The sequence below is a fragment of the Pseudophryne corroboree genome (genome assembly GCF_028390025.1).
Source record: "Pseudophryne corroboree isolate aPseCor3 chromosome 3 unlocalized genomic scaffold, aPseCor3.hap2 SUPER_3_unloc_6, whole genome shotgun sequence".
NCBI classification, from domain to species: Eukaryota; Metazoa; Chordata; class Amphibia; order Anura; family Myobatrachidae; genus Pseudophryne; species Pseudophryne corroboree.
Genome location: NW_026967552.1, coordinates 32,014 through 46,359, shown reverse-complemented (window position 1 = coordinate 46,359; position 14,346 = coordinate 32,014). Strand labels below are relative to the sequence as shown.

The window sequence follows — 14,346 nt, the reverse complement described above, 5'->3', positions numbered from 1 at the left end:
TTCAATTTCCTGACCCCTCCTCCCCCTCTCCTTCCCTCCTACCAACTCTGACATCTTTCTTCCCTATATCTGGAGAGGAAGTGATGGTCCTCATCCAGTCCTCACACCCCCCACCTCCCCACTTAACCCTATTCCCTCACGCCTTCTCCGCTTTCCTCCCTGCCTGTTCCAATGTTGCCTATCTACTCAATCTCTCACTCTCATCAGGCTCTGTCCCTTCTGCCTTCAAGCATGCACTTGTCTCCCCTATTCTTAAAAAACCTACCCTTGATCCAACCAATCTCTCCAACTAAAACCCATGTCTCTCCTCTCTTTTGACTCCAAACTCCTTGAGCATGTTGTCTACAACCACCTTACTGCCTGTCTTTCCTCCAACTCACTGCTTAGCCCATCCTAGTCTGTTTTCCGTCCTCTCCACTGAAACTGCCCTCTCAAAAGTCTTCAATGACCTCCTATCTGCTAAATCTAAGGGCCACTACTCTCTACTTATTCTTCTTGATCTCCCTGCTGCAATTGACACTGTGGACCACCCTCTCCTGCAATTACTTCCTTACTGCAAATACTTCCTTATTCTGCGTGATACTGCCCTCTCCTGGCTGTCCTACTTTTCTGACGGTTCCTTCTGTCTTTCTTCTCTCATGACTCCACCTCCCCCACTTCCTCTAGCAGTGTCCCCAAGGTTCTGTTCTGGACCTCTCCTTTTCTCTCTCTCTACACATCCTCTTTAGGTGAGCTCTTTAGCTCTTGGCTTACAATATCATCTCTACGCTAATGATACTTAAATCTACCTTTCCTCCTCGGACCTCTCCCCCACTGTCCTCATAACTCCAACTATCTCTTTGCTATCTCTTCCTGAATTCCCCAGCGCTTTCTTAAACTTATGTCTAACACTGAGCTGATAATCTTCCCTCCCTCTCGCATAACTTCTCCCACAATTTAATTATCTATTGATGGCTTTACTATCTCCTCCTGCCCCCAAGTGCGCTGTCTTGGAGTCATCCTTGTCTCCTCCCTCTCCTTCACACCACACATTCAGCACCTCTCACAGTACTGCCATTTCCATCTCAAAAACATTTCCAGGATCAGACCCTTTCTAACCCAGAATGCTACTAAGACCCTCATCCACTCACTGGTCATCTCCAGATTGGACTACTGTAATCTCCTTTCTGGCCTCCCTGACATACGCCTCTCTCCACTCCAATCTATCCTCAATGCTGCCGCCCATCTCATCTTCCTCACCGAACGTACTACATCCACCTCCCCTCTCATGCAGGACCTTCACTGGCTCCCCTTCCCAATTGGAATACAATTCAAGCTTCTCACATTCAAAGCCCTCACCCACTCTTCTCCCTCTTGCATCTGTGACCTCATCTCTTTGTACACTCCCACCTGTCCTCTTCTCTCCGCTATTGCATGCCGACTCTCCTGCCAACTGATTACCTCCTCCAACTCCTACCTGCAAGATTTCTCATGTGCTGCTCCCTGTCTCTGGAATTCTCTACCTCTCCACCTCTCTACAAAACTTAAATTGGCCTCCCAAGCCAACTATCTTCCTAACCCTCTTGTCCACGCTTGCAGTCTACGCCTTCTATGTCACCCTGGTGTGTTAGCCCTTCACCTTTAAGATTGTAATCTCGCAAGAGCAGGGCGTTCTCCATCATGTGCCTTGCCTTCTCTTACACTATCTTATACTCCATCCTCCCATTGATGGCACCTAACCCCTGGTTTTCTGTATATACCTTGTATTTGTCCTATATTGTCTCAAACTCTGAATGTTTTTGTTTTGCTCATTTGTTTATGTACTGTGTAATGGGCGCTGCGGATCCCTTATGGCACCATATAAATAAAAGATAATACTAAATTGTTTTTTTTTTTGACAGATACATTTCACCATTGTTGTTTCTTCTAAATACTTTGTATCCATTTATTGTTGAAACATTAGTAACCAAGATTTTCAGTATGATCGTATCATTACAGTGAAATGACTGGAGAGGGGATCTGGGAGTGTCACTGTGACGTCACTTATATCTACAGTAATATTACAGGGACATGACTGGGGAGGTGAGGGGGATCTGGAAGCATCACTGTGACATCACTTATATCGTAATAATACAAGGACATGACTGGGGAGGTGAGGAGATCTGGGAGCATCACAGTGACATCACATCTATAGTAATAATACAGGGACATGACTGGGGAGGTGAGGGATCTGGGAGCATCATTGTGACGTCACTTACATCTATAGTAATAATACAGGGACAGTAGTGAAGAAGACATCTAGTGAGTGTGAGACACCCGGCAGCCATCTTTGTGTGTCAGTTGGACTAAGCAGGACCCACAGCCCCTTCATGCTGCCTCCTCCTCACTCACTGATACATGAGAGACACAGTGACCAGAAGATCCTTGAACTCGCCAACAAGATCATTCAGCTGCTGACTGGAGAGGTGACTGCCGGAAATGGGACATTATATAATAACACCAGGGGACGTGTTTGGGTGATGACTGGAGAGGTGACTGCTGGGAATGGGACATTATACAGTAACACCAGGGGATGTGTCTGGGTGATGACTGGAGAGGTGACTGCTGGGAATGGGGCATTATCCAGTAACACCAGGGGATGTGTCTGGGTGATGACTGTATCACTGTGTGTGTCATGTTCCTATAGGTCATGATGTCACTGTCTATGTCTCCATGCAGGAGGGGGAGTATATAGAGGAACACGGGTCTGTACAAGGACGTGATGATGGAGAATTACCAGCCCCTCACATCACTGGGTAAGAGGAGACTGTCATGTATTGTACAGGGGAGAGCAGGTATGGGGGCCCCCTATATACACACATCATCTGATAATCACATATATACACTGTACTCAGTCACTGTGTGTCTCCTACAGATGGGTCCAGTAACAGAAATACCCCAGAGAGATGTCCCCGTCCTCTGTATTCCCAGGATTGTACAGAGGAGAATCACAGGATCCCACAGGATCAGGTAGGTGGGATTTAGGGTCTCCCCAATATACCAAAGTGACCATCACTATATGATCTGTAGAGGAGCTGTGTGTCTTATACACTGATATTATACTGTTTCACCTCAGTTTAATCTGACTGTATGCAAATGTCATTCTAGTGTTTGTTTGTTTGTTTTTTAGGTAGAACGTCTGTCTGATATGAAGGCAGAAGATATAGAGGGAGAAGAAGATGCATATGTGACTGATATAAAGGCAGAAGATATAGAGGGAGAAGAAGAGACGTATGTGACTGATATAAAGGCAGAAGATATAGAGGGAGAAGAAGAGACGTATGTGACTGATATAAAGGCAGAAGATATAGAGGAAGAAGAAGAGGCATATGTGAGGGGTGATCAGCAGTGTAAGGAGGAGGAGATCCCTACAGATATCAGCACAGGTGAGTAATAAACACTTATTACAGAAAAGAGTCATATATTCTCCTTGCTCAGTCACTACAGCAATCTCTTATCCTACACTCTTCTCTGTCAGTACAAACTAATGAGGAATATGTATTTTCCCATTGGGGGAGTCAGGAGCCATCAGCCTCTATTATACTCCTGCTCTCCCCCTCACATCATGTCACTGTATGTTACCAGCCCAGAGATCTGACCAGTCTCCTCCCCACACTCTCTGGTGTATCTCATACATCAGGAGCCATCAGGCCCTATTATACTCCTGCTCTCCCCCCTCACATCATGTCACTATGTGTTACCAGCCCAGAGATCTGAGCAGTCTCCTCCCCACTCTCTCTGGTGTTTCTCATACATCAGGAGCCATCAGCCCCTATTATACTCCTGCTCCTCCCTCACATCATGTCACTGTGTGTTACCAGCCCAGAGATCTGACCAGTCTCCTCCCCACACTCTCTGGTGTATCTCATACATCAGGAGCCATCAGCCCCTATTATGCTCCTGCTTTCCCCCCTCACATCATGTCACTGTGTGTTACCAGCCCAGATATCTGACCAGTCTCCTCCCCACACTCGCTGGTGTATCTCATACATCAGGAGCCATCAGCCCCTATTATAGTCCTGCTCTCTCCCACTCACATCATGTCACTATATTACCAGCCCAGAGATCTGACCAGTCTCCTCCCCACACTCTCTGGTGTATCTCATACATCAGGAGCCATCAGCCCCTATTATACTCCTGCTCTCCTCCTCACATCATGTCACTGTGTGTTATCAGCCCAGAGATCTGACCAGTCTCCTCCCCACACTCTCATTTGTATCTCATACATCAGGAGCCATCAGCCCCTATTATACTCCTGCTCTCCCCCTCACATCATGTCACTGTGTTACTAGCCCAGAGATCTGACCATTCTCCTCCCCACACTCTCTGGTGTATCTCATACATCAGGAGCCATCAACCCCTATTATACTCCTGCTCTCCCCTCACATCATGTCACTGTGTGTTACCAGCCCAGAGATCTGACCAGTCTCCTCCCCACACTATATGGTGTATCTCATACATCAGGAGCCATCAGCCCCTATTATACTCCTGCTCTCCTCCTCACATCATGTCACTGTGTGTTACCAGCCCAGAGATCTGACCAGTCTCCTCCCCACACTCTCTGGTGTATCTCATACATCAGGAGGCATCAGCCCCTATTATACTCCTGCTCTCTCCCTCTCACATCATGTCACTATGTTACCAGCCCAGAGATCTGACCAGTCTCCTCCCCACACTCTCTGGTGTTTCTCATACATCAGGAGCCATCAGCCCCTATTATACTCCTGCTCCTCCCTCACATCATGTCACTGTGTGTTACCAGCCCAGAGATCTGACCAGTCTCCTCCCCACACTCTCTGGTGTATCTCATACATCAGGAGCCATCAGCCCCTATTATACTCCTGCTCCTCCCTCACATCATGCCACTGTGTGTTACCAGCACAGAGATCTGACCAGTCTCCTCCCCACACTCTCTGGTGTATCTCATACATCAGGAGCCATCAACCCCTATTATACTCCTGCTCTCTCCCTCTCACATCATGTCACTATGTTACCAGCCCAGAGATCTGAGCAGTCTCCTCCCCACTCTCTCTGGTGTTTCTCATACATCAGGAGCCATCAGCCCCTATTATACTCCTGCTCCTCCCTCACATCATGTCACTGTGTGTTACCAGCCCAGAGATCTGACCAGTCTCCTCCCCACACTCTCTGGTGTATCTCATACATCAGGAGCCATCAGCCCCTATTATGCTCCTGCTTTCCCCCCTCTCATCATGTCACTGTGTGTTACCAGCCCAGAGATCTGACCAGTCTTCTCCCCACACTCTCTGGTGTATCTCATACATCAGGAGCCATCAGCCCCTATTATACTCCTGCTCCTCCCTCACATCATGTCACTGTGTGTTACCAGCACAGAGATCTGACCAGTCTCCTCCCCACACTCTCTGGTGTATCTCATACATCAGGAGCCATCAGCCCCTATTATACTCCTGCTCTCTCCCTCTCACATCATGTCACTATGTTACCAGCCCAGAGATCTGAGCAGTCTCCTCCCCACTCTCTCTGGTGTTTCTCATACATCAGGAGCCATCAGCCCCTATTATACTCCTGCTCCTCCCTCACATCATGTCACTGTGTGTTACCAGCCCAGAGATCTGACCAGTCTCCTCCCCACACTCTCTGGTGTATCTCATACATCAGGAGCCATCAGCCCCTATTATGCTCCTGCTTTCCCCCCTCACATCATGTCACTGTGTGTTACCAGCCCAGATATCTGACCAGTCTCCTCCCCACACTCTCTGGTGTATCTCATACATCAGGAGCCAACAGCCCCTATTATAGTCCTGCTCTCTACCTCTCACATCATGTCACTATGTTACCAGCCCAGAGATCTGACCAGTCTCCTCCCCACACTCTCTGGTGTATCTCATACATCAGGAGCCATCAGCCCCTATTATACTCCTGCTCTCCCCCTCACATCATGTCACTGTGTGTTAGCCCAGAGATCTGACCAGTCTTCTCCCCACTCTCTCTGGTGTATCTCATACATCAGGAGCCATCAGCCCCTATTATACTCCTGCTCCTCCCTCACATCATGTCACTGTGTGTTACCAGCCCAGAGATCTGACCAGTCTCTTCCTCACACTCTCTGGTGTATCTCATACATCAGGAGCCATCAGCCCCTATTACACTCCTGCTCCCCCCTCACATCATGTCACTGTGTGTTACCAGCACAGAGATCTGACCAGTCTCCTCCCCACACTCTCTGGTGTATCTCATACATCAGGAGTCATCAGCCCCTATTATACTCCTGCTCTCCCCCTCACATCATGTCCCTGTGTGTTACCAGCCCAGAGATCTGACCAGTCTCCTCCACACACTCTCTGGTGTATCTCATACATCAGGAGCCATCAGCCCCTATTATACTCCTGCTCTACCCATCACATCATGTCCCTGTGTGTTACCAGCCCAGAGATCTGACCAGTCTCCTCCCCACACTCTCTGGTGTGTCTTATACATCAGGAGCCATCAGCCCCTATTATATTTCTGCTCCCTCCTCACATCATGTCACTGAGTGTTACCAGCCCAGAGATCTGACCAGTCTCCTCCCCACACTCTCTGGTGTATCTCATACATCAGGATCCATCAGCCCATATTATACTCCTGCTCTCCTCTCACATCATGTCACTGTGTGTTACCAGCCCAGAGATCTGACCAGTCTCCTCCCCACACTCTCTGGTGTATCTCATACATCAGGAGTCATCAGCCCCTATTATACTCCTGCTCTCCCCCTCACATCATGTCCCTATGTGTTACCTGCCCAGAGATCTGACCAGTCTCCTCCCCACACTCTCTGGTGTATCTCATACATCAGGAGCCATCAGCCTCTATTATCCTCCTGTTCTCCCTCACATCATGTCACTGTGTGTTACCAGCCCAGAGATCTGACCAGTCTCCTCCCCACACTCTCTGGTGTATCTCATAAATCAGGATCCATCAGCCCCTATTATACTCCTGCTCTCCCCCTCACATCATGTCACTGTGTGTTACCAGCCCAGAGATCTGACCAGTCTCCTCCCCACACTCTCTGGTGTATCTCATACATCAGGAGCCATCAGCCCCCATTATACTCCTGCTCGCCCCCTCTCATCATGTCACTGTGTGTTACCAGCCCAGAGATCTGACCAGTCTCCTCCCCACACTCTCTGGTGTATCTCATACATCAGGAGCCATCAGCCCCTATTATACTCCTGCTCTCCTCTCACATCATGTCACTGTGTGTTACCAGCCCAGAGATCTGACCAGTCTCCTCCCCACACTCTCTGGTGTATCTCATACATCAGGAGCCATCAGCCCCTATTATACTCCTGCTCTCCCCCTCACATCATGTCACTGTGTGTTACCAGCCCAGAGATCTGACCAGTCTCCTCCCCACACTCTCTGGTGTATCTCATACATCAGGAGCCATCAGCCTCTATTATCCTCCTGCTCTCCCTCACATCATGTCACTGTGTGTTACCAGCACAGAGATCTGACCAGTCTCCTCCCCACACTCTCTGGTGTATCTCATACATCAGGATCCATCAGCCCCTATTATACTCCTGCTCTCCCCCTCACATCATGTCACTGTGTGTTACCAGCCCAGAGATCTGACCAGTCTCCTCCCCACACTCTCTGGTGTATTTCATACATCAGGAGCCATTAGCCTCTATTATCCTCCTGCTCTCCCTCACATCATGTCACTGTGTGTTACCAGCCCAGAGATCTGACCAGTCTCCTCCCCACACTCTCTGGTGTATCTCATACATCAGGATCCATCAGCCCATATTATACTCCTGCTCTCCTCTCACATCATGTCACTGTGTGTTACCAGCCCAGAGATCTGACCAGTCTCCTCCCCACACTCTCTGGTGTATCTCATACATCAGGAGCCATCAGCCTCTATTATCCTCCTGCTCTCCCTCACATCATGTCACTGTGTGTTACCAGCCCAGAGATCTGACCAGTCTCCTCCCCACACTCTCTGGTGTATCTCATACATCAGGAGCCATCAGCCCCTATTATACTCCTGCTCTCCCCTCACATCATGTCACTGTGTGTTACTAGCCCAGAGATCTGACCAGTCTCCTCCCCACACTCTCTGGTGTATCTCATACATCAGGAGCCATCAGCCCCTATTATACTCCTGCTCTCCCCTCACATCATGTCACTGTGTGTTACCAGCCCAGAGATCTGACCAGTCTCCTCCCCACACTCTCTGGTGTATCTCATACATCAGGAGCCATCAGCCCCTATTATACTCCTGCTCTCCCCTCACATCATGTCACTGTGTGTTACTAGCCCAGAGATCTGACCAGTCTCCTCCCCACACTCTCTGGTGTATCTCATACATCAGGAGCCATCAGCCCCTATTATACTCCTGCTCTCCCCTCACATCATGTCACTGTGTGTTACCAGCCCAGAGATCTGACCAGTCTCCTCCCCACACTCTCTGGTGTATCTCATACATCAGGATCCATCACCTCTATTATACTCCTGCTCTCCCCCTCACATCATGTCACTGTGTGTTACCAGCCCAGAGATCTGACCAGTCTCCTCCCCACACACTCTGGTGTATCTCATACATCAGGAGCCATCAGCCCCTATTATACTCCTGCTCTCCCCCTCACATCATGTCACTGTGTGTCTCCAGAAGCCATACTGTGTGCTAGCAGTACATCTGCCTATGGTATTACATGCCCTGAGAGTGTCACTATTAGCACACAATGGTCTGTATATAAACCACTTTTCTCTTACGTTCTAGCAGATGCTGGGGTCCATATTAGTACCATGGGGCATAGACGGGCCCACCAAGAGCCACCGGCACCCCAAGAGTCCAACAGTGTGGGCTGGCTCCTCCCTCTATGCCCCCCGCCCCACCAGACCCAGTTTAGAAAATGTGCCCGGAGGAGCCGGTCACAGCTAGGGGAGATCTACTGAGCTTCTTTAGTAAAACATTTTTTAGAGTTTGTTTTTTTACAGGGAGGCTGCTGGCAACATCCTCCCTGCATCGAGGGACTGAGGGGGGGGAGCAGTGTCCGCCCTGCGGGGTCTGAGCCACTATCTCCGCTGACTGGACACTGAGCTCCAGAGGGGATAGATCGCTCCCAGCCGCAGGGGAACACTCACCCCAGCAGCATGCCACCACCCCCTTGCAGAGCTGAAGAGTCGTCTGCCCCTGGCAAGCGTGGAGCCGATGTGAAGATGGCGGCAACAGGGTAGGGAGCGCAGTGATAACTGCGCTCCGGGGCTCAGCAGCACTTGGTGCGGCGTTGTGTGGGACACCCTGAGCCGACGCCTACACCCTATACTGACCACACAGCCTGTCGGGGTCCCTGGATCTCAGCCAGCAACAAAAATCCTTAGGCCAGTATAATCTTCAAGAGCGGGAAGACAGCGCCATTACGGGGGCGGAGCTTCTCCTCAGAGCGGACCCAGCAGCGTTCAGCGACATTTTCCTGTCTGCATCCTCGCTGCCTGTGAAGAGCAGTCCCTACAGAGCACCTCCAGCTATCTGTACGGTATAAGGGGGGGAGGCTGTATATAGGCAGGGTCACCTATTATAGACACCGTCAGCGCTGGTTTGGGGTCTCCCTATACTTCTAATAGCGCTGTGTGTGGGTTGTCTCCAATCTCTCTGCTATTCTTGGGGGGGAACTCTGTCTGCCCTTTACCCTGTGTGAATGTGGGGTGTAGAAGCAAACATGTCTAGAGTCTCTGTCTCATATGCTGCAGAGGATATCTCTTCACAGGAAGATCCCATCCCATGTAATCAGGATTGCACTGTTGTAGCACAGATTCCGGCTAGGGAACCGGAGTGGTTAGCTTCTCTTAGGGGGGTTATTTCTCAGATTTCTGAAAGGATTGCTAGGACTGAAACTGCCACTCAGGTATTACAGTCCTCTATGGCTGTATGTCCCGGTCCTGCTCCCTCGGGGTCCCCTGCGGTATATTCTCACACACGTGATCTTGCCCACATTACGCATGGAGAATGTGTTGAGGGGGGCGGCATCACTTGCTAAGGGGGTGCAGTTGATGATTGAGGCCAAGAGATGTGTTGAATATTGCTGACACAACCCCTGAGCAAGTTGAGGAGGCCTTTTCTCATACGTCCTAGAGAATGCTGGGGTCCCCTTTAGTACCATGGGGTATAGACGGTTCCGCAGGAGCCATGGGCACTTTAAGACTTTTCAAGGGTCTGAACTGGCTCCTCCCTCTATGCCCCTCCTCCAGACCTCAGTTTAGAAAATGTGCCCAGGTGGGAGGGAACGCTGCGCGCCATGCTACCATTCACTCACAGGCACTGCAGGGTACGCGGGGGGAGGGGGGGGGGCGCGCCCTGGGCATCATGAATCCTAATCAAAACTGGCTAATAAGGGGACATAAGTTGCTGAGGCACAGTACTACCCCCGCCAGTATAAAAATTAGAATAGGAATCTCTGAGGAGAAACGCGCCATTACAGGGGGCGGGGCTTCCTCCTCAGTCAGCCAGCACACTGCTCAGCGCCATTTTCTCTCCTACCAAGCTGTAGAGAAGAACGCTGGTGAAGGGGGGGCACTATTGGCAGCTAATAATAATATAAACAGCAGCTATAAGGGAATAACACTTATATAAGGTTATCCCTGTATATATATATATATATATATATATATATATATATATATATATATATATATATATATATATAAATACTCTGCGCTCCGGCACTCTCGGCCTCCCCCATAGGGTGTACCTTGCTCCGGTGCCCTCCTCAGGGTAAGCGACCCTTATACATGCACAAATAGACAATAAGAGGCGGCACTCAGCAGACTTGTGATGCAAAATCAAAAAAGTGTAATAGGTACGGTCAACGTTTCGGGGACCACCTCCCCGTCTTCAGGACAAGTGTACAGTGATAAACAAACATATTTATAACAATGAACTTACCCCCCTGATCAGTTTCCCCGCCAGCGTCCTCCACGGCCGCGTCTCCCGCGCTCCCAGCCCGGCGTCCACAGCGCACCACCTGATCCAGACCATGTGATGCGGAAGTGACGTCACGGCACCTGGCCGGTCCGCGTTACCATGGTGACCCTGTATACAATAACATACAAGCACATACATAGGTTATCAGCCTGGGTCATATAGTGTTTCTCAGTGCATCAGGTCCTCTAGGGACAGTGCTCTATTCATAAAATATATTAAAAGATGATAAGTAAACATATACAGTGGCAACGTGACCCATATAATTCTTAAGATCCCAGACAGGGAATTACATACATATACATAAAAATGCATGACCAATCAAGGCTGATAGCCCCTATATCTCACTCATAATGACCTATAAAGAGAGGTAATAAAACGTGCATCCTAACAGTGCAGACTAAGTTAAAAAGTTAAAAGATCAAAAATTAAAGAATAAACGTACGCAATGTACGATTTCTGGCAGCCTAAGTTATTCATACCGGCTATCATCGACTTCACCTATATCAGGGTACTATATCTTTTCTTCTACCGCAGCTGTCCGACATTGCTGTCAGACTTATCTTACATTATTTTTAGATACGTATGAAGCACCTATATCTTATTGTTATTCATAGAAAGTTAATCAGCCCCAGGCTCTCGTTCAGCCCCCCTGGTTTTATTGTGTTTAGCCTATGGATCCACATAGACTCCAGTTGTAGGAGCTGTTTGCCCCTATTACCGCCCCGTTGTGCTGCTGGGACATGATCTATTATTCTATGTTTAAATGTGGCCATCCCATGCTTGAATTCCAAAAAATGGCGTGCCACAGGTTGCTCTCCACTCCCTGACGCCAGGGCATTCCTGATGGCTTGTCTGTGTTGCGCCATCCTTATTTTAAATTGACACTCCGTCTTGCCAATGTAGTAACGCCCGCAAGGGCAAATGATGGCATATACTACAAATTTAGAACTGCACGTAAGTGGCCATTTTATCGGGAATTTTTTACCACTAAAAGGATGGGAGATGCTATCCCCAGGGGACATGTGTGAACAGGTCGTGCATCCTGTACATTTAAAACATCCGTTTTTACGTGTCAAAAAATTAGTAGGAATGATCTTTAACTTTGACAAGTCTGTCTTCACTACTATGTCCCTAATGCTTCTCCCTCTCGTGTAGCTTGGCATTAGGCGTTTATCATGGAATATTTTCAATTCTGGGTCAGTAGACACCAGGGGCCACAGGGCCTTGACTTTCTTGTTAACGGAGTCACTCTTCACATTATATTCGTTGACCCATGGGATAACACCAGATTTTTCTTTATGAGTGTGGGCCTGTAACAAAATTTCTCTATCTTGTGCCTGTGCTTTTTTCCTCGCTTCCCTCAGTAACTTTCTGGGATAACCTCTTTGTTGGAACCTCTGTTCCATCTCATCCAGTTGTTTGAATCTTTCAGATTCCTCGTTGTTAACTCTGCATACTCGCAGAAATTGCGAGTATGGCAGGCCCTTAATCGTAGCCGGGGGATGGAAGCTGTCATACCTTAAGAACGTGTTCCGATCTGTGGGTTTTTTATATAGCCCCGTAACTATCTTGCCATCCTGTATCCTAATCCTAATATCTAAAAAGCAGATCTCGGATTTATGACATGTCAGCGTCAGCTTTATGGGACTGTTTGTGGAATTATGGAAGGACACTAAGTTAGCAAGCTCCTGAGCCTCCCCTCTCCAAAAGAGGAGTAAATCATCTATGTATCGAAAATAGATGAATAAACGTTCCGCCACTAGGGGATCAGCAAAAAACAAAGACCTTTCCACATCCCACATATACGCGTTTGCGAACGAGGGTGCCACCGGCGATCCCATGGCACACCCCGTTCGCTGTCTGAAATACCTGTCATCAAAGATGAAGAAATTATGCGTAAGTGTAAACTCTAAAAGAATCATGAAAAAGTCAATATCTGGCCCCTCATATTTCACATTTCCTGTGATTAATTGCCTCACTGCCTGCAACCCCTGTGCGTGGGGTATGCAGGTGTACAGGCTCGTAACGTCAGCAGTGGCTAACATGACCTCTGTCGGTACATTATCAATGGCCAGGAACTTTCTTAGCAGCATGTTAGAGTCCTTCAAGTGCGTAAATGTCCCCTGGATGCAAGGTTGAAGGAAGGTATCCAAAAAGATTGCCACTGGCTCACACAGTCATTATGAGTGAGATATAGGGGCTATCAGCCTTGATTGGTCATGCATTTTTATGTATATGTATGTAATTCCCTGTCTGGGATCTTAAGAATTATATGGGTCACGTTGCCACTGTATATGTTTACTTATCATCTTTTAATATATTTTATGAATAGAGCACTGTCCCTAGAGGACCTGATGCACTGAGAAACACTATATGACCCAGGCTGATAACCTATGTATGTGCTTGTATGTTATTGTATACAGGGTCACCATGGTAACGCGGACCGGCCAGGTGCCGTGACGTCACTTCCGCATCACATGGTCTGGATCAGGTGGTGCGCTGTGGACGCCGGGCTGGGAGCGCGGGAGACGCGGCCGTGGAGGACGCTGGCGGGGAAACTGATCAGGGGGGTAAGTTCATTGTTATAAATATGTTTGTTTATCACTGTACACTTGTCCTGAAGACGGGGAGGTGGTCCCCGAAACGTTGACCGTACCTATTACACTTTTTTGATTTTGCATCACAAGTCTGCTGAGTGCCGCCTCTTATTGTCTATTTGTGCATGTATAAGGGTCGCTTACCCTGAGGAGGGCACCGGAGCAAGGTACACCCTATGGGGGAGGCCGAGAGTGCCGGAGCGCAGAGTATTTGGATGTAGGTTCTTGCGTGCTGTGCAAGCACAAAGTTCCTCTCAAGGCACCAGGATTGTTTTTCAAGTTTTGACCACCCTCCAGATCCAGGTTTCCTGGTTTTTTGGCACTGTCACTTTTTGGTGAATGTGAATTTTTGCACACATTTGCACTTGCACTTTATTGGGGAATGATGGCAGCCTCAGCACAAGAGGGTGGAGACTTCACCTCTTTTCTTTTACACTGTGATACATATGAGACACTCAGCTTCTCCGATGTGGAGGCTGAAAAAATACTGCATAAAGAACCTGCGTTTTCAGAAGCCACTACACCTTCCGATGACGACATTCAACGCGACTTATTTCGTTTACGTAAGAGAGAGTTGGACTACTTGTATCATAGCCGCACGTTATCGGACTATTATAGAGCCAAACAACTGCCTAGAGGCTTTAGAGTCCACAATATACCCACCATTGGGAGATATAGCATGGACTTTTGTAAAAAGTGGATCTCGGTGCTTAACAAATGTTCAATGGATCTAATTCTGTTGGTTATTGATGAATCATCCAAAGAATTAGAAAAAACCCGAGAAAA

At 48.4% G+C, this 14,346-nt stretch overlaps 1 protein-coding gene across 1 annotated transcript in view; it reads left to right on the top strand.

Annotated features, from left to right (window-relative positions):
- The first annotated feature begins 2,693 nt into the window (after nt 1–2,693).
- Nucleotides 2,694–14,346, top strand: part of LOC134984513 (uncharacterized) — a 32,354-nt gene continuing 20,701 nt past the window's right edge. Inside the window, exons 1-3 of the mRNA XM_063950080.1 lie at nt 2,694–2,774; nt 2,894–2,992; nt 3,153–3,404. Coding sequence (XP_063806150.1) covers nt 2,741–2,774; nt 2,894–2,992; nt 3,153–3,404 — 385 coding nt within the window. The 5' untranslated portion in view covers nt 2,694–2,740. The remainder of the gene's footprint in view (nt 2,775–2,893; nt 2,993–3,152; nt 3,405–14,346) is intronic.